This window comes from Mesoplodon mirus (genome assembly GCF_964341445.2).
Source record: "Mesoplodon mirus genome assembly, chromosome: 1".
NCBI lineage: Eukaryota > Metazoa > Chordata > Mammalia > Artiodactyla > Ziphiidae > Mesoplodon > Mesoplodon mirus.
Window position 1 is genome coordinate 57,818,428 of NC_138976.1, and position 20,415 is coordinate 57,838,842.

General features: G+C 39.8%; 1 protein-coding gene across 3 annotated transcripts in view; it reads left to right on the plus strand.

Moving 5' to 3' along the window:
• MLLT3 (MLLT3 super elongation complex subunit) overlaps positions 1-20,012 on the plus strand; it is a 259,804-nt gene extending 239,792 nt beyond the window's left edge. For 2 of the 3 annotated variants that reach the window (XM_082612398.1, XM_082612399.1), the window contains exons 7-12: positions 1,031-1,160; positions 3,989-4,088; positions 5,305-5,379; positions 9,640-9,711; positions 10,875-10,946; positions 18,254-20,012. In XM_082612398.1, coding sequence (XP_082468524.1) covers positions 1,031-1,160; positions 3,989-4,088; positions 5,305-5,379; positions 9,640-9,711; positions 10,875-10,946; positions 18,254-18,385 — 581 coding nt within the window. In that variant the 3' untranslated portion in view covers positions 18,386-20,012. The remainder of the gene's footprint in view (positions 1-1,030; positions 1,161-3,988; positions 4,089-5,304; positions 5,380-9,639; positions 9,712-10,874; positions 10,947-18,253) is intronic. The other variant, XM_082612400.1, reaches the window with a different exon arrangement.
• The last annotated feature ends 403 nt before the right edge of the window (positions 20,013-20,415 follow it).

Here is a 20,415-nt window from a genome sequence, read left to right on the forward strand (position 1 = left end):
GAGTTTTTGTTCCACTGACTTCCAAAGATAAAGGCCCATTACAAAAGCAGAGAAATTTGGGTTTTGCAGAATGTGAGATTACAGAGAGTCAATACTTATTTTAGAAGTGAGTTAATGATAGCTCAGATAGTCCTATCACAGATTAGACTTTAGGAATTGGCTAATCCAGAATGAAAGTGCCTCTCTCACTTTCTTGATTGCCTTTACAATCTCTTCTGTTAAGATTAGAAATATCTATTTTGTTTTCATCACATTTAGAGTAGTATGGCGAAAATAAGCTACACTATGCATTTTTTTCTGTTTTTTTTTTTTCAATTCTAGAATAATCTGAATTGATTTTTCTCTCCCATCTAATACTGGATACTCTTTTGAATATTCTGGGCACCTGATTTATTACATGGTCTTATTTATGTAAATACATGCCAGTATTTTGCTAGGAATTTCTTAAAAAGTAAAATAAAATTGGCTACACAAAATTGTTGCAACAAGACCTTGTGTCCAAGATCAATATAAAATCAGAGATAGGACATTACACCATGGAATTGAAATACTTTATAATCTGAACTTGACTGAAATGCTTGCTTGACCTGAAATTGACCTTGAAATAAAAGGAACAGCTAAACCTTAATAGATCAAAAACTACCACACAAAGGCTGCATTGCTAAGAACAAGTTACAACCATGGTGATTTATTAGTCTCAACTTTTCAATACACGGATTAACCTAACAAAACATTCAATTTACTAACAGATCTTTCCTTTTAGGTGTGATTTTTCTTAGGGAAAAAAATGCATAGAAAAATATCCCTAGGAAATAGAGATTTTCTAAAGAACATTTTCGGGCATCTGTTATGAAAGCAATAGTGTTTTGGCAGAGGTTGCATTCCAGAAACTACCAAATTTGTCATGTAAATTGTATAAATATATATGATAGTGGTAATTTTAAACCAGTGCTCTGTGCTGGTGAACATTCCTCTGTATCTGATGTGGCTAAGTGTGTTTGATTGCCTGTGGTTCGTTGTCATTACTTAGGTCCTTTAAGGTCTATAATGAAAGATCTGCATTCCGATGACAATGAGGAAGAATCAGATGAGGCAGAGGATAATGACAATGACTCCGAAATGGAGAGACCTGTAAATAGAGGAGGCAGCCGAAGTCGCAGGTGAGTGTCTTGGAAGGAATGAGGTTACCTGTAACGGAATCATACGTTTTCACTCCGCTTAATAGTATAACCACAGCAAAAGTGTGAAACACCAAAAACAATGGCAGTAAATGGTCACATTCTTTTTTTTTTTTTTTTTTTTGCGGTACACGGGCCTCTCACTGTTGTGGCCTCTCCCGCTGCGGAGCACAGGCTCCAGACGCGCAGGCTCAGCGGCCATGGCTCACGGGCCCAGCCACTCCGCGGCACGTGGGATCTTCCCGGACCGGGGCACAAACCCGTGTCCCCTGCATCGGCAGGCGGACTCTCAACCACTGCGCCACCAGGGAAGCCCGGTCACATTCATTTTTTAAGTTGCAGTACCTTGGCATGCTTACGCAACTTCTCCAGGGAACTATTTATTCTTTTTTCTCAGAAAGGAGAGGCTTTTCCTCCATAAATTTTACAGGGAAGAAGTCCTATTAAAAGTCTTTGCTCTTCAAAGTAAATGCCAAGGTGGCAGGACTGGCTGCTGAAATTAACTCTGCTTTCATTTGAAGAATTTGTGTAGATCCATTGCTGTACGTAGCTCAGAATCTGAGGAACTGTGTTTGCTGTTTGTAGTTAGAAATGCATAATTGGCCTCAATGAATTATGTGTGTGAGACCTAATTAAAACTAGGATCACCTGTGTGTTTTCCAGAAAATAAATTCCTTTTAAGTGTGCTGACAGTTAGGTTCCTTAAGTAGCTTTAATGCGGTGAAGCATAATTCTACATTATAAGATGGTAATTCATGTCACTTATAATTAATAGTCAACTTGAAATTGCCTTGAGGATTTCATTTCTTTATCATGAGGAAAACAAATAGGCATGCTTACTTTAATGCGTTTTGAGTAGAAAAAGTATGAATCTATTGAACTTAAAAATTACATTTATAATATATTGCCTTAAATCTTTTCCCATTATCTATTACCCTAAAATTCCTATAAAGAATGCGATCTTAACCCATACTGGTCAGAGCATATGTTTGCTAATTGGTGATTCCTTCGTGTCCTTTGAGAAGAGGCTCCATAGAGTATATGCCCTATCAAATCTCTCAGCGATTCTTCCTTATGGCCGTACTCAATATCTCTTTCTCCGCCTTGTCTCCCAAACTCACCCATCTGTATTCCTTTTAAATCAGAGAAAATAAGGAACCTTATGGCCTTGGCCTTATAACGTTTCCCTTTAGAAGTCTTTAATCTGACAAGAAGGAAACTGATAGGGCAAAAAAAATCCTGAAAATGGACTGAAACTTGTAGGTGAGGAGCATCTTTATAACAACCAACATCCTGACCACTGGCTGCTCTTACATGTAGCTGGTGAAAAATGCATGACGCTTAGACATTTATTTAGACACTTTCCCAAGTTATTGTTACATAGAAGAGCTCGGTATTCTGTGATGATCTGTGGCCTGCCCCCTTCCTGCCCCATCCCCTGAATCAATACGGGTCAGATGATACACGTTTGTGAGTTGGCTGGTGCGATGCACAGTTGTTGGAAAGGCTTTTCTCCCCTCCTGACATGTGCTGTTAGCACAGTCCCCACCAGCATAACATTTGATCTTCATCGCACTTGTGAAGTCTCAACTGTTTAATCAGTTTAAATACTCAGCCTTCCACTTCAGTCAAGCAGCATTTTAAAGCAGTGCTTCAACTGAACACTTCATTAATGCAATTTAGTTAAGAAAAACAAGTTCCATCAGTTTTTGCTAAAAGGATGTCCCAGTGTATCCTTTTCATTTCCTGTCTTGTATCTTGTCTCTCTGAATATATTATAGAGCTGGAATGTGATTGCCTATTTAGAGCAAAAGAAAAACTACCCTGATTTCTAAAGCATCTTCTGTTTCTGAGAAGAATATTATATTAGGTTACTATATAACCAAGGAGAGGGAGCAAACACTGAAGGACATTTCTAGAAGAGGGCGTACATTCAACAGAGTAGAATGAAGAAATATCTTCTATTCTGGCTAAAAGAAAATTCCATTTTGTTCTGAAAAGGAAAAAATTGGGGAGGAGGTGATATTTTTATTGTCTTTCATTGTTGAAAGATATTGTATTTTTCTAAAGCAGTTATCCCAAACACGCTGTCTCTTCATGTTGCTGTGGTATATTTCCAATGAATTGTTGTATCAGAGCTAGGGTCAGCTTTGTATCATTACACTATGGAAATGATTGGTGTTGGCTCTATCGTATTGGGCTTCACACATCCCATTCTCAGATGTCACCCTGAGCTGTCAGTCCTGCAGGGCTGTGGTCTGCATTCTTCTTAGCAGTTATTTCCACTCCTGCAGCCTGTATTTTAGCCATATTTGTAAAAATTTCACCTGTAGCAAATAGGCTGGGGGAAAGGAGAAAAAGGTAGTAACCTGTGAACTGTCTAATTTTGCTAACCTGCAAGCTTGGGTGACATGCTTATGATAGTAGGTGGATGGAGCTGGAACAAGGAGATGAATGAATAAATGAAGCCAGTAAGATATACTGGCTGGGCACCAGCTTCAGGTCCCATTGCTTGGGTTTGAATCCTATAACTTCCAGTCTTACCTCTGTGACGCTAGGTGAGTGACCTAGTAGTCCTTCTAGGCCTCAGTTTCCTCATCTGTGAAATGGGGATTAGTAAATGAGAAGTCGTGGGTAAAACATTTAACCCTATTCCAGATACAAAGTAAAACGCCAATACGTGGCAGCGGTTATATGAGTTAAGACAAATTCACAGTGACTAGTGTTTGGATTCCTTACTCTCTGCGCTTAATTCTTTGGATATTTCAGGAACTGTCTGTAATGACGCATATGACTTTGTTTCTTTTCAGAGTTAGCTTAAGTGATGGCAGTGATAGTGAAAGCAGTTCTGCTTCCTCACCCCTACATCACGAACCGCCACCACCCTTATTAAAAACCAACAACAACCAGGTAAGTTGCTGGGTTTGCACTTCTCAAGATTCTGCAGAGCTAGAGGTTGATCATTTTTACTAAGCACGCAAAACTTTTCACCCCTTGAGTTTTAAACAAAGTCCCTCTTGATAGCAAATAAGTGGGAATCTACAGCCTTAGGAATAAACACATGGTGAGGGTAAAAGAACTTCTGTTGTCATGAAAAGTATGTTCCATTGGACGGGTTAATTAATTAGATGCAGGACGGGATGGTGACAAAAAGTGTTGCCCATTTACTCCTGATCTCTGTATATTTTCCCCCTCAGTTGTAAGTAGGCTGTTAAGTGAATAAGAAAGAATATGACTTTTGGAGCTAATATAAAGCCTGGTTCTTTGTTTTACTAATTTACAGTAATTTATTGGTGGGAAAATAACTTTTAACTTAGCCTCAGTTTCCTCATTTGTAAATGGGGATATTAATATCTACCTTGCTGGTTACTGGGAGGATGACAAAAAATATATGTAAAGGGCATGAGGCATTGTTCATACCTTCTTGGCAAACAGTTGATGATAATGATAGATGGTTATTATTATAGGTGTTCTGCCTCTGTGTGCTCATCCAGGAAAAAGGATTATCACTTGGGATTGTAAGGAATAGTTTATAAAATACACAGTAAACAGTGGTCATTATCATTGCTGTTATAAATCAAGGTAAAGGACAGCTTGTGAATTTGATGATCAACTCAGAATATAGTTATTTGGATAAGGTCTAGGCAGAACCTCAAAAGCTGTGATGAAGAGCTTTTGTTAAACAAATGATTATTTTAAATACTTGCTAAAATAAACTATTTTCAAGTATTGTAAAACCGTCTTTATGCATTGAGTTGATACTCTATTACCATGTTATTCTTATTTCTTTGTTTAGACAGATTCCACATGACCTCTACAATAATTGCTTAATTCAAGTTACTGTACGAATGTTAACTTGAAAATAAAGGAAATGTGGTTTTGTAAAATTATTCTGTCTCACAGGTGTCCTACCTGTGATTTTTAAATAGACTTGCCCTTGAATTTGTGGTCTTTGTTTTATGGGGAAACTGTGATTTTATAGCTGAAGCCTTTTTCATTTTAAATTTTGTGTAAAGCATAAGCAAAAATCTCTCAAAATTTAAAATTCCTTATTTATAAAGTTTATCTACAACTTAAAGCCTGCATTATTAAGTAGAAATAATATCAGTGTTCTTTACCTCACCAGTTACAGTTCAACTGCAATTTCTTTGTGACTGCAGGCCCAACCTCATCATCCATTACAGACTGGCCATTCAAGGAGGTGTGCATTCTTCTTCCTTATCCTAACTCCCCGAAGTCCATGTGCTTCCCCACCTCCAGTGCCAGCCATGCCCATGGCCCAGCCAGCTCTCACCTCCAGTGTGGCTCCAAGTCAGGTGTTTCAGGGGAAAGTGAGGACAATGGGCATAACCATCACTGCCACTCAGTTGAGAAGAGCCCGGGGCTGGCTAACTAGATTACTTGGGTTTCTTATATGTATAAGTGTGTGCTTCAGTATGAGCTGGCAAAAGAATAGCATTCAGACCTCGAATATATTTTTATATCCAGTTTAAACCTATATAGGCCTAATTTCTGCTTCCAGTGGGTGGTATATTACAATTAGGGTACTTCCTGGGCAGTGGCAGTGCCAGGAGTGAAGGACATTAGGGTGTGCTTTTGCACCCCACAGTAGTCTCCTTCAGCATATTTTCCAGTCAGGGTTAAGACTATGCTTGCTAAATAAATGCAGCTCCAACAAGCCCCCGTCTTGCCCTGCAGACAGAACTGCCCCTAATCCCTTCCTGACGGGCAGTCTTGAGCTGGCCCTGGTTTCAGGGAAAGGTTTAGAGTCTTTGTCAGACTTTTTTTTATTAATCTGTCTAGCAGAATGAAAACAAAAACAAATGGTATCATCTATCTAGAAAGGGTAAAAATTACTTTATCCAATTAAATAGCATACCCCTAGTTCCTTGGCATATGTTTATTTGACAAATGTAGCTTCACACATGTGAATCATCAATCTGTCAGGAATACTCAGTTATATGTCATTTTCTCCATACACCTAAAAGCCTAATAAGGAGGTCCATATGCTTTCACTTTTAACTAGTTTAGGGTAGGAAATAAATGTACCACAGGGTGCTTTCCTCCTTGGACCTATGTCTTAGAACTGGAGTGTGTTTTTTAGTCGTGTGTGTGTGTGTGTGTGTGTGTGTGTGTGTGTGATAGTGCTGATGATGATGATCTGAAATTTCACATAAAATAGATGAGAACGTACTGGGAAGGCCAAACTGTGACATGGGAAGACGCTTGAGTTTTCTTCTTCCATATCCCTTGGCTGTTCTCTGTCTGTAGGTTGATAATGGTCTCTCAAGTTTCTGTAAATTATCAGACAAAGCTGTGTTTTCCTTACCTTTCCTCAATCTTCTAGGGACTAGGGAAGAGAGAAAGTGCTAATTGAGTCAAACATTTTCTAACTCTTGGAAAAAAGTGAGCAGAGAGAGAGCCACATGTCAACAAAGCAAGTAATTAACCTGAGTATTGTTAGGAGCTGCTAGTGATCATTAACATGAAAGACCCATCAGTAGAGAATCCATCTGCTGAACAACTGAGTTGTCAGTCCTCACAAAGGAATACAGAAAAATAATAATCTTGAAATTTTGATTCTCAAGCCATATCCTCAGATTAAGGAGAGAAGTGCAACTCATCACAGTTCTATTTTCAGAGACTACCACGTGCATAAATGGTGCATCTCAGCAGTCTGGGTGGCTTTTTCTTCCCATACAGCTTAATAGGGAATAATAGCGCTGTGCCATTTTAACCAAAGTTTTTTTTTTTTTTTTAAACTTCAAACCTTGTTATGTGAATTTCAAACAAAATAAAAAATTCCAGATCCTTTTTGGCTGAAAGTGTAGAAGGGAGGGAGGTGAGGGGGCCTTAAAGGAAGGAAGCGATCCATGGGACCTGAGTTAATATTCAGAATATGATAAATCACCTATCAGCCTGCAAGGCATGTTGAATGAAATAAAAGAGTCTATCCAGTTAAACTGGTTTGAAATCAGCCCGTGGAAGACAAGGTGCCGTACTTTTTTCTATTCTGGAGTCGTTTCCTTAAAGATAAGAAATGATCATAAATAAAACAATTGTCTTCAGCATGGCTCAGCTCTCAGAATGAGGTTTTGACAAAGCTGTTTATTTTGGAGCAGGGAGAGATCAAAGCAGGAAGATTAACTGAGCCCTCTCTGGGCAGCCACTCAGTAACTCGAGGCGGATCACTGACACCCGGGGCTTTTGTTCCTGCCACTGCAGCTTCAGAAGAAAGAAACTAGGATTTCAATGTATTTGGGCCTTCTGTGCTGTAGCACTCACGGAATGTGTAGGGTGGGACTTCAGCGCCCTGAATGTTCTGTCTATTTTCTGCTTTGAAGAGAAGGTGGTGGAACTCTCTCAGCCTAGTTAACAGCTCTATGTGGCAAATAGAGAGTTCTCAGTCACTTGGCCCCCAGAGGCAATGACTTGGGGCCTGGAATGGAGGGGGGTATTCTGGGGTGGGATATGATGGGAACAAAATTCCATTTTCTAATGCACAAGGCAGGCAGGCACTGTTTTTTCCTCTTGCCTGAAATCGCAGCAGATCTGCTCTGCTTGGGCCCAGCCCCAGATCTGAGTTGGTGAGGAGTGCCATCTACTGACCTACTTACTTCTAGGTCTCAGCGCCAGTGTTCCCTTGAGGTCTCATTTTCAACAATAGAGAAGGAAATTCTGAATGTAGTGGGGTGTTTGGTTTCCTTTACAGTGAAGCATGTTAAAAACTATTGCTTTGCCTCTGCGATTAAGTAATTTCCTTGTGTTGCCAGAAGTATTGTATTTGAAGTTAGCCTGGTCACATGGGTCTTCTGGTTATCTTAATGTTAAAAATGAAGAAATAAAGGCTATTCTCAGGCAAGATTCTGTTAGGTGCTCACTTCTTACTTATACATTTTCCTAAATTCAAAGGAATATGTACCCTTAGAGAAGTATTTGGTCTTTTCTAGAATGTCATCCTCAACAGGTAAAATGTTTATTAGTAGTAGAAAATTTTACAGCTGAATGGGAACCTGGATGTTATCTTGTTCATCTCTCTCATTTTATCTCATTTTTTGAGGTTCAGAAATGATGAATGATGGGACTGGTACCTGAACTTGGGTTTCTGAGCCCAATCAATGCTCTTTCTACAAATTAAATGACAAAATAAATGTGAACTCATTTTAAAAATCTTTTTTGTGTTTTGGAAGATGATGGACCTTTGAACAGAACTGGAGAGTGGTGTGTGTGTGTGTGTGTGTGTGAAAGCAGAAATGGATGAAAAGAAGAGCAGTAGGAATATGAGACTTCTTAAATATCTCCTTTATTTTGCATTTTCTTCCTTAATATTAGCTTCAGGTTATAATAACTCACTTGGTAATGAGGCTATAATGAAAAAGACAAATTACTTTGCTTTTTATGTTTATATACATTTGTAAACACTCATCAATACTTTCAGTGGTTCTCAACCATTTTAAGCAGGGGCCACTTAAAAATATTTCCCTCATAATTCTCAATTTTGAAAATTCTAATAAATCAATTGTATTTATTAAGTAATAATTTGTTTCTCCTTTTTATTCATTAGAAACGTAGCTCCCAACAGTCTGAACAGTATGCAAAACTGCTCTTCGTAACTTAAGCTGCAATTGGGTCAGATAAAAGGAAAGGCACTTGATATTTATCATGGGTAAACACATCATTTCTTAAAATACAGAAGATAGTCCTAGCTCTTTATTTCTTGAGTGGGAGGATCCCAAGTTGGGAGCAACCAGTGTAACTGATGGCTACCTTCATTTCCAAAGCTGCCTCAGTTTAGTGGATACGAGTGAGTACTTTTTAGAATCTGAGAGTCAGGTACTAAAAAGGGTATTTGAGCGTTTGTCATATCATCTTTATTGTACCGAGCACTGGTAGTCATGCTGAAACAACAGAACGAATAAGAAAAAATTCTTGCCAGAGGGGACCGTAATCCACTACAACTCAGCTGCTGTACATATGTGTGAGAATGTTGTCACAAAAGAGAAGCAGCCTTGGAAGCTTAGATCAATTTCCTTATCTTCACCTTCTTTTTTTTTTTTTTAAGTTCTATTGCCCTGACTCAGCATTTCAGATATACGTAATTTATTTTCCCAGAGAAAGTAAGATTAGAGGAGAAGAAAGAAAATGTATGGAGGAGAAATGCTCTTTGGAAAGTGATGTTATTATATGACATTTCATTCTTTTTTTTTAACATCTTTATTGGAGTATAATTGCTTTACAATGGTGTGTTAGTTTCTGCTTTACAACAAAGCGAATCAGCTATACATATACATATATCCCCATATCTCCTCCCTCTTACGTCTCACTCCCACCCTCCCTATCCCACCCCTCTAGGTGGTCACAAAGCACCGTGACATTTCATTCTTAAGCCCCTTCGTTTAGGTGGCTGGTTAGCTAAGAAGTGCTAGAAATCAAATTTAACTGTGTTCTCCTTGATCCCTAGATTCTTGAAGTGAAAAGTCCAATAAAGCAAAGCAAATCAGATAAGCAAATAAAGAATGGTGAATGTGACAAGGTAGGTGTCCAGTCCATTACTGTGAGTGCTCCAGCACTGCCCTCTTCTGTTTTTTTGTGTTTCCTTTAATCATCCTTGCTGGTTCTCCTTTCGTTTTCTTCATCAGAAATGCCTGAAACCTCCAAATGACAAGCAACTTCTTCCCAATGCTTTGTAGTTTATTTTCCAAGTCTTGTTTATATCTCCAGTGTTAAGCTTGGCCTTATGCTATCCATGATTGCCAAGGGATTTCAGGCACATTGAATTGGGAGGTGAGAGAATTGTGGTGCAGGTGGAGGGTTAAGGAATCTCAGACTTAAGTGAGCAGGACATCTGATCCCAGTGCAGTGTGTTTTCCCCAAGTGTGCAGTCACGCATCCAAAATCTGACTTCAAGGGCTGTTGGGGGTTTGTGTCTCATGGGCAGGGTCCTCACGTGCTTTGCAGGGGCGGGCCTGGCTAATGCTTCACAGACCTTTCTTTTGCCTTCATTGCAAATGGCACTCGGAACATCCAGGCATTTATGCTAACGAAGACCAGGAGCCTGAGCATACGGAGGTGCACCTCTGCCTTTTCAGGGGACCTCTTGACAAAGCAGATGCTAATTTGGATAGTGACCTCTATTTTTCATAAGACATTCTTCTATCCCGTTACTTGCTGTTCACTAGCAATGTTAGATATGACCAGCAGGGACCAAGAGGGCTTTTTTCTTTTCAGTTTGCCCTGACATAATTGGTAATGTGCATCAGTACTTCCATATTCAAACTTGGGCTTTTTTCTCTTAGTTAAAATGCTTCTAAGATGGAAGAATAGTTAAAAAAAAAAAAAAAAAAAGAGTGTAGACTGTGATAATACACTTAAACTCACAATTTTTCATTGAGTTCCCCTTCTCTCTGTAGAGGCGTTGTCGGGAGAGGGTGAACCTGCTCACTTGAACCTTGTTGAGAGCAAATAAGTGCAAGAATTGCCCCTTTTATCAATAAAAAGCTGGCTTGAAAAGTTAATAGTTGGCCAAGAGAGATTTGGTCTGCAAAGGCCTTGGGCAGTGCATCCACACAGCCTGGGTTAGAGGGTAGAATGTGGAACCTCTAACCACTGCTTGTATGTTCGTATTTGTTTATTCTTTTAGTTTTGAACTGCTTCCTTAAAGTGCTTGTTCTTTGGGGGAATGCTGTTCTCTTTCAGGCATACCTAGACGAACTGGTAGAGCTTCACAGAAGGTTGATGACACTGAGGGAAAGACACATTCTTCAGCAGGTGAGAAATGCTCTTTAACACAACCCTTTCCAGAAACATCAAGGCCTAGTTTGTCCTGGGCTAGTGTGATAGCACCTGGAGGCCACGCCAGGTGGCCTTCTGAAAGCCCCACACTCTCAGAACTGGCTCAGTGCCACCTGCAAAGTAGGTGAGGGGGGATTCATTTCCGAGGCTGCCCAGAAGTCTGCTTTGGGGCTTCCGCGGTACGATGAAAACTGGGCACATGGGGAGGTGATGATGCTGGAATATACTGATCCCTCAGCCGTCTGATACTGTCATGTGGGCTGAGGGAGGGGAAGGTAGGAATGCAGAAACCTTTGGGGCCAGGCTTCTGGTTTCATGGGAAAACAGTGATAAGAATTGCAGTCAAGTGCTGTAAACATTTGTGATTCAATTTAGTAACCTTTGCCAGTGCTATTCTAAGGAAAATAAATATTTTCCTCATTTGTCTTATCTTGTATAACATACATTCTATTATTATGAACTCAACTGTAGAAGACTTGTAGAGTGGGAAAACTTCTATTAGTACAATTTGATGTTTTGAGAAGATAAGAAGGATGGTTTTTAGTTTTCATACAGTTACAGCACATGCGTCCATTGCATTAACAGTGGCTATTGATAAAATAATTTTTCTTTAACACCCAAAGAGAAGGTTGGGTTCTAAATTCCAGGGTGGGTTTGTAGATTTTTTTGCTGCTTGAATTTTTTTTTTTTTTTTTACTACTTTCAAATGACTTGACGTTAGTACTTAATCTATGCCAGCTGTGTATGGGTTACTTTTTGTTTTAATATTTAATGGCTGATGGTCACATTTATATTTTGCATACATTTTTGCTTAAATCTATAAATACATGCTCTCAAACTTTCCAAGTTCCCTGATTGGTCTGATACGCTTTTTAACCCTTCTAGAGTTTCAGGTTTGAACAAAAGACTGTAGACCTATAATTCTTAACTGGGGATAAGTTGCATTTCTTGCATTTCTATCTCAGTGCGTAATGGGTCAGGGAGCAGGGTTTGAGTGGCTTACCCTAAGACATATCCTAGTATTTTGATAGCATTTTTCTTCAGCTTTCTTCTGTGTAACTGAAAATTGTTCAGCCTGCCACTTACCAATTATTTGGGGCTAATTGCCTGAATGGTGATGGTAAATCTATTAGCTGACTTTCCCATCCTTTCCCGAACACCAGCTCTGAACCACTGTGGAGCAGTTGTCTAATAAAGCTATTAAAGCACAAGTTGGGCCCAAATAGTGCGTCTCACAGGAGAGTGAGACAGATGTTTGGTCAGGGTTGGGACCCCTTCACCAGGAAAGCCAACCAGTGAGTCGAGGATACTAGGCTTTTGGGCAGGGTCTTACCTTGGGGTATCGTTGGCATTCCTCATTTCACACTGTCCTTTATTTTGACCTTTGAAAGACTTGTGAGGGAAGGTGGCTTACTGGAGAATTCCATCGAAGTGGATTATTTTAGTGTTCTAGAGGGAGAGAGTGATATATCTATGAATTTTTAACCTGGCATAAAGTCACCCCAGGACCCACAGCGTTTCACCCTAATTGCATTCCCAGGCCAGTTGAAAGCTCTCAGTCTTTGGCCTTTTGCCTTGTAATGCAGCTGAGGCTTGTGATTATGATACCATGATGCATGTCCTGTCATGGTTTACTGCTTAATTAATTCCTATTGTAAAACATAGAACTACTGAGGACTAATGTTATTCTCCACCTTGAACACTGCTCATCTTGTGGACTGCATTCCACAGAGTCTGCATATTGTCAGACACACAGACCCCAGCACCTGAGACAGGATTTCTGGTGAGCTCAGGATCCCATCCCAGGTCTTTTCCTATTAAATGCATCCTGTCAAAAAATCTGGCCTGACACTTTTCTTTGGCTCACAAAAGGTGGTTAATATCTTTGTTTTATTCTGGGGACATGCAGTGCTGGCACCCAGCATCTAGATTAACGAACAGAAAGCGCTGGATCAAGAGAGGCTGTGTTCTTAAGGCCCTTTTCCATAAGGTAAAAGTATAGTACAGTAGACACAGTCAAAACCAGAGATGTTCGTACCTCGGACTGACTAATAATTTGATTCTTCTTTGAACCACATGTTCCACATTCATTTGGAAAGGGAGATTGAACACTTCTAAACACTTCTAAACTCCCTTGGAGTTCCAGCTCTGAATCTGGATTTGCATCCTCCTTAGGAGAAAAACAAAAAACCTCTGAGGAAAACCAGGGCTTCCTTAGAGGATGGTTCAGCAATTTAGGTAACAGCTATTATACATTTAGAATTTTCTTCAGGGAGTTGGGGAATAAATGGTATATCAGAGTGTTCTAACAACATGGAAAACTCTCCCTGAGAAGTGTTTTGCTGAAAGTGATTTTCTCCAGGATGCCTCTTAACCCAGGGTAGGGCACACGTTGTCACACGGTAGACAGGGCTTCCCCATCCATAGCTGGGGCCATTCTCCAGGAAGTCCTAACTTACCCCAGACCTGACTCCCCACCAGACAGAAGCAGTTAAAGCAAAGCTTGTTCATTACTTCCCACTCAGCAAAGAGGCTGCTTCGGGTGGAAAGAATACTGTTTTGTTTTGTTTTTTTAACATAAAAAATATAAAAAAGCATAATCAGACTACAATGCATCTGCCTTTTAATAATTTTTATGACTTTTATAACCAGGATTGGGGGAAGGAGCTACAGACTTAACAAGTGGATCTTACCCTGTTTAAAAACAAAAAAACGGCCTGCGTGGTACCCCCTCCAAAGCTGACGTGGCAGGAAATAATCCATCACAGATGTTTTCACAACAACCATCATCTGAAGAATGAGTTAAGCAGTATACATACGCCTCCTTTTCCACAACCTATAATATACCATATGCCCTTGCCTGCTTTCCTTATCTGCACTCAGTCTGTCTTTTATTTTTGCTATTATTTTGGAGTTGGATTCATCATTGCAGTACGATGCAGGGTAACGACACCAAGGTAGAGCCACGGCGCATCAGCAGAGCGGGCATTCCTATAGACAGGCAGCGTGGCGTCCTTCAGGGACCAGCAGGGTGGCGCTTTTAGGCTTTGTGGCTGTGTCATTGCAATAAAGCATGTTAACGCGGTGTTTCTGATGTTCTGACTCTTTCAGGATTCATGGAAAGGCACCCACATTTATTTTTCTTTATGAAGTCTTTACTTAATTGAGGGTGTAGGTTCATGCTCTAATAATTCAAATCATTAATGCCGTTCCCATTGGCAAATAGTCCTGAACGCCCCATCTGTTGCCACAGCTACTACTTTAAGGCTGTCTCTGCCTCCGCCTGATGCATTCTTATAAGCTCCCATAAAAATGCAGGGCTCATTTAGTGAGATTGATAAGATCCCCTTCATTTCTTTGCATGTTGTGGCCGCAGGCGGGCTGGGGTGTGTTGGTTGTGGAGGAGACGAGAGGGCTGTGATTGAATCCCCGGAACCTACAAGGTAGTACAGTGCACGTGAGATGACGGGGCCGAATATCCTAGTGGGCAAATGTGTTTATTTGCTTTAAAACCAAGTGGCCTTTTCTAGAAGGTATTTTTATTACTCTGTCTTCTGCCTATTGCTAAGTAATTAGTGAGCAACTGTATTGAGTCACAGAAATTTATTTTCTTAAAGGGGTGAGTTACCTGTCATTTTCAAGGGAAAATGGAGGGCTGTACTTCTTTATCCCCACATTGTGGTTTTAGTTCGTCATTTCAACCACTTTACTTCAGCTACTGTTCTCCCTGCTTTCTTCCCTCCCTCCTGCAGACTTTTATTATAATTTTTTTTTTAATTTCAAGGAGGTCTTTTCTGAGCTTTAGCTTCTGGCATTTTCCCTGCTTCATTTGTTTTAGTGCTAATGAAATGGCTAACAGTCAATGAGGGGCAGAGGAAAAAGCACTGGGTCTGAAAATTCATGTGCTATATAGTTACCTCCCAGATAATTAAGGATAAGTTTATGTTTACATGGTAATCATAATCATGTTGCCCTCATCTGTGTAGCAATTTGCAGTTTATAAAGTAGCTTCATGTTCCATATATTATTTGATCCTCTGAACAACATTGTGTGATAGGTAGAACAGGTGGCACTGTCCCCATTTTACAGATGAGGAGACTGAGGCCCAGGAGTTATTGTGTTCTGTCCAATGCCATTCAAATAGTGAGCAGAGTCAGAATTTGATATGCCAAATTCAGGATTCTCTGTTCTGAGTGCTTGGTCATTTACCTACTGACCAGCTAGTTGAGGAGAGGATTCACACTCTGGAATAATTGTCATTGGCTTCCATTGTATAAATTGAAAGGCTATTTGTTTTCATCCCGAAAGAGCTCTCTGAAGAGGCTGTTTGTTTCTATACTGAAGTTTACACATTTTCACTCCATCTATAGTGTTTCTACACAGTGTAGCAAAAAAGATAATTTACTCTGGAAAGTACTTTTAATTCAATCGATGTTAAATATGTATTATAGTAAGTATTTGATTGCCTTAAAAGTCTTGTGTTTGTGGACAGAGCTGTGTATGTGTGTTTCCCTATGTATATAGATGTGTGTGGCTGACTTATCTAAAGCTCTGTTTTAACTATTAACTAATAAAGCAAATGAGGGTTCATTTTAGATCTTTTAGTGTTAATAATAAGATCTAGCTTGATAAATTCTTATGTGAATGTCACACTTTAACCATTCCTGGGAACACCCCTTCTGATATTCTCTTGATGCGTGTGTTAGAACGCTGAGTCCAGTGGTTTAAGCAAGTAAGGCTCCCTCTCCACCCCTGCATCCCCCCCTTCCCCGCCACCCCATGTAATAATAGGCCTGGAGGTAAGTGACTCATGGTCAGTGTGGTAGAAAAGATGCTACTGAGGACATAGACTCCTTGCCTTCCTGCTCTGCCGTCTTTCACATCTTGCGTTCATCCACTTGAGGGGAAGACAACTGCTGCACTTCCAGGATGGCATCTTCATTCCAGACAGGAAGACAAGCAGAGGGCAAAAGCCTCATGCCCATTGTCTATACCCTTTCGAAATTTTTCCTAAAAGGCCAGTGACTTCTGACAAATAAACTGTAAATAGCAGTGTCTGCCCAGTGCTGCAAGTGGGTCTGGGAGGCAAGTATTTAGCTGGGCATATTGCCACTCCCAGAAAATCAAGCTTCTGCTAGTAAAGAAGAAGGGATAAATGGATATTAGGTAGGCAGTTCGCTGTGTTGGTCATGATTTTGCAATGGGAGTAACTGATTTTGTTATTAAACCCATAGTTATATCTGTTAAAAAAAATAGTTCCAGAGGTTGAATAAGGCAATAACAGCTCAGTCTGGAGTTGCGCAATTAATTGGATTGAGGCTCACTATGTCTTATGTTTCTGTGGCAAATATGTCAAATAGGGAGCACATTTTCTATTGAGAGCCACTGACCCATAGGGAATAGTTCACAAATTTACTGGGGTTTTTTTGAAGAAAACTAATTGTAAGAAGAAAAGGTCAAAAGTTTCCATTCTGCTTTTTCAACCGGAAATTAGGTAATCTAAAACTTCATTGAATAAATAATAGGCTGAATAATTAAAATTATTCCTTTTAAGATGATTGTACTAAAGAGAACAGAAGCATGTGATAGAAAAGGAGTAACAGACAACTACAAATAAGCGAAAAGTTTTGCCAGTTGGTTTCTCTGCGCAAATACTTTTTCTTTCATCTTGATGCGGATTTTCCTCTCTCCCTGACAAAGCTTACTAAAATCAACCCCCCTCCATCCCAATTTACTCACAACAAACATACCTAGAACCCATACTACCCAGGCATAGCATCTATTTCTGTTAAAATTATTAGTAAAATAGGAATAGAAAGACACGTAACACGATAAAAGATTCTTTCAAACCCATAACCAACGTCACTGTTAATGTTGAAACCTTAGAGGCGTCCTCCCGAAAGCCAGGCAAGACCAATAGTGCCTCTGTCACTACTTCTGTTTATCATATTTCTGGAAGTTGGAGCCAATTCAAGAAATGAGGTATAACTATTCCCAAATGGGGAGACAAAGGCATCCTTCCTTTCTGCAGATGATACTTATCACCCCAGATACTTAAGTGCATCAACTGAACATGACTAATGGAATGAATATAGATTTTTAATTTTTTGTCAAAGCATAACAAAATGTACAGCTAGGGCTTCCCTGGTGGCGCAGTGGTTGAGAATCTGCCTGCCAATGCGGGGACACGGGTTCGAGCCCTGGTCTGGGAAGATCCCACATGCCATGGAGCAACTGGGCCTGTGAGCCACAATTACTGAGCCTGCGCGTGTGATGAAGAATGGCCCCCGCTTGCCACAACTAGAGAAAGCTCTTGCACAGAAACGAAGACCCAACACAGCCATAAATAAATGAATTTTTAAAAAATGTACAGCTAGATGAATTTTAACAAAGTGAATGCATCTTTTGTAACGAGCACCCAAATCAAGCAACAAAACAGTTCCAGCACCCCAGAAGGCTTCCTTGAGCTCCTTTCTAGTCACTACCCATGATCTTCAGGAGGTGGAAATGTAGACGGTTTTAATTTTTTTCTTTGTGGGTTCTTGAGTTTTCTAAACTTTCAACAGTAATGTAATCAGAAAGAAAAATGATCATTATATATATATATGTGTCTGCGTGTATGTACTTTTTCTATAAGGAGTTCTGTTATTTCTAGGCTGGAATTTCCTTTCATCTATTAAGTACAGTCACTGTCCATTGAGTCAGTAACTAATTTTTAAAAGGGGTCTTGAAATTCTATCTCCCACTAGCTACCCATTCTCACTCCCACCCCTATAGTAAAATGGTCTGTTGATGACTTGGAAGTAGGAATCAGTTTAAAGACTATGAATGAGAACAGGTAGTCTGCTCTCATTGAGAAATTCAAAGGGTTAATATTCCTTTGACCTACCAAATTGGCTAAGAAGTAGTTTGGTGCCATTACCAGTATAGGACCTTCCTGCTATAAATGAGACTATTAATCACTTGGTTCCATATTTGACTCCCTCCATCTCTCTCTCTTTTTGCCTTTTTTTTTTTTTTTTTTTTTTTGCCGTACGCAGGCCTCTCACTGTTGTGGCCTCTCCCTTTGTGGAGCAACAGGCTCCGGACGTGCAGGCTCAGCGGCCATGGCTCACGGGCCTCGCCGCTCCGCGGCATGTGGGATCTTCCCGGACCGGGGCACGAACCCGTATCCCCTGCATCAGCAGGCGGACTCTCAACCACTGTGCCACCAGGGAAGCCCTCTTTTTGCCTTTTGATGTCTATTGTTTATTGCCTAAACTTTCTCTACTTTACTCCTCTAGATTGTGAACCTTATAGAAGAAACTGGACACTTTCATATCACAAACACAACATTTGATTTTGACCTTTGCTCACTGGACAAAACCACAGTCCGTAAACTACAGAGTTACCTGGAAACATCTGGAACATCCTGAGGCTACAACAACTGGATGCATCAAAAACTCTGGTTTTTTTTGGTTTTTTTTTTTGGTTGTGATTTTTTTTTCTTGTTTGTTTATATGGAAACACTCAGAATGATGCAACCAAAAGGGAAAAAATAAAAAGCAAACAACCTTCAGCTTTATTTTTCTTTAAAGCCAGTCATCATCTCTTGATAAAGGAGAGGTTAAGCAAACCAGCCTCAGCGGACCACTCTTCTCTCCAAGGAAATCCCCGGGAAGAGTTAGCCTGGATAGCCTTGAAAACAAACAGATCAAATACAACACGAGAAAACTTAAAGAATGTGTATGGTATCATGTATCTCTCTCTGTGGCGGTTCATTCCACAGGACGAATGCATATTCAACACACTGCCTTATTACATAACTGATCTATTTATTATCGCATACAGATATTCTAGAGTTGTTGAGGGAATGACACCACAAGACATTCTAAGTACTCGGTCCCGTGGATGCTCTTTCAATGCAGCGCCCTTGCCATCCCAAGCCCAGTGACCTTACTCGTATACCGTGCCACTCTCCACCAACTTTTTCCAAGTCCCTTAACTTGTTGCAGTCTGTATTTTCCACCTTGTTTTTCCAGCCCCAGGACACAAATGATCAACTGGGGGGACCAAATAGCCACCCTGATTTTCTTCTTTGTGGTCTTTTTCCTGAAAGTTGGGGCCCAGTCCTTGGCTGTATCCATATAATGATCTTGGACCATGGTTAGAAAACGCACCAAATAGGATCATACGAATTGCTGTCTAGCCTTAGTCAATAAACCTGTAGGACTTTTAAACAAACGTGTGTACCTGTAAACGTCCTGCATCCAGCATTGTTGAGATGTCATCAACATCCTTGTGTCTGTTTTACTGTTACGGTATTAGGTAAATATGGAAGTGAATGCATTCCACAGGATCATAATTTTTAAAAGAGGAATTCTGGTTCTGTTTTCTAAAGAAATGTTGTAGAAATTCTTAATTTGGTTCTATTTATTAGTAAGAGTTTCAGCTTTCTTCGGCTGCCAGTGTGTTACCCATCTTTACCATAAAACCTGGAATAAGAGATTTTTGTTTGTTCACATATGATCCTCTTAGACTCTTTTATATTTGAAAAATTAAAATCTTTCTTTGGGGGAAATTCTTGGTTATTCTGCCATAACAGATTATGTATTAACTTGTAGATTCAGTGGTTCGATACCTGTTTAGTCACTTGCTTATGTTTCCAGAAGGATTTCTTGTATTGGTGAATATAAAGATGGTTGGGGAGGGGGGATATTTTTGTTCTTGATGTACCCTGTTTTGAAACTAGAAATCTGTCCTGTGGCATGCAAAAGAAAGCGAATTATTTTTAAAAGAAAAAAAAAAAACCAAACCAAAGTACTTTTGGTGTCATTATTCCATTCTCTCCATAAGTGGAGAAGGCAAAATGAGAACAGTTCATCTTTTGCTAGGAATTCAACCGAAAAGAAAAGAAACGAAGAAATACTTCTGGATCCAAAGGTTCGTTCACTGGATCAGCCTTAAGAAAGTCTCTATGTGTGCTCATAGACCAGTATCTCCCTTGTTTATTCCCATGCCAGATGCTGTCTTTTCATACAGAGATTAACTAGTGTCTGTACAGAAAATGGTCTTTCCAGACCCATTCTTTTGGGCAGGAATGTAAATGCAGATTGATAATGGAGTTATTTCTGCATTTTAACAAGGGGATTTTTTTTTTTACATTGTTTCTTTCTATCCAGAGACACTATCTTTTCCTTTAAAAAAATTATAATACAGCCATGCTCCTTTTAAATTACTTTTCAGAAGCATCCCATTGAGGACAAGTGTACTTTTTCAATAATGTTACGACTCTTGATGATTGGCATGACTGACCTTGAAGCATTTGTTTTGTGGTCCACTTCTCAATGTTTAATTACAGAGAAACTTTCTGAGTCATTTTGGACATTAGGTGACTGATGAATTGAGTGGTTTTAGTTGTGTTTTGTTTCTTTTTTTAACTTTACAGGTGAAAGGGGTGGGCAAT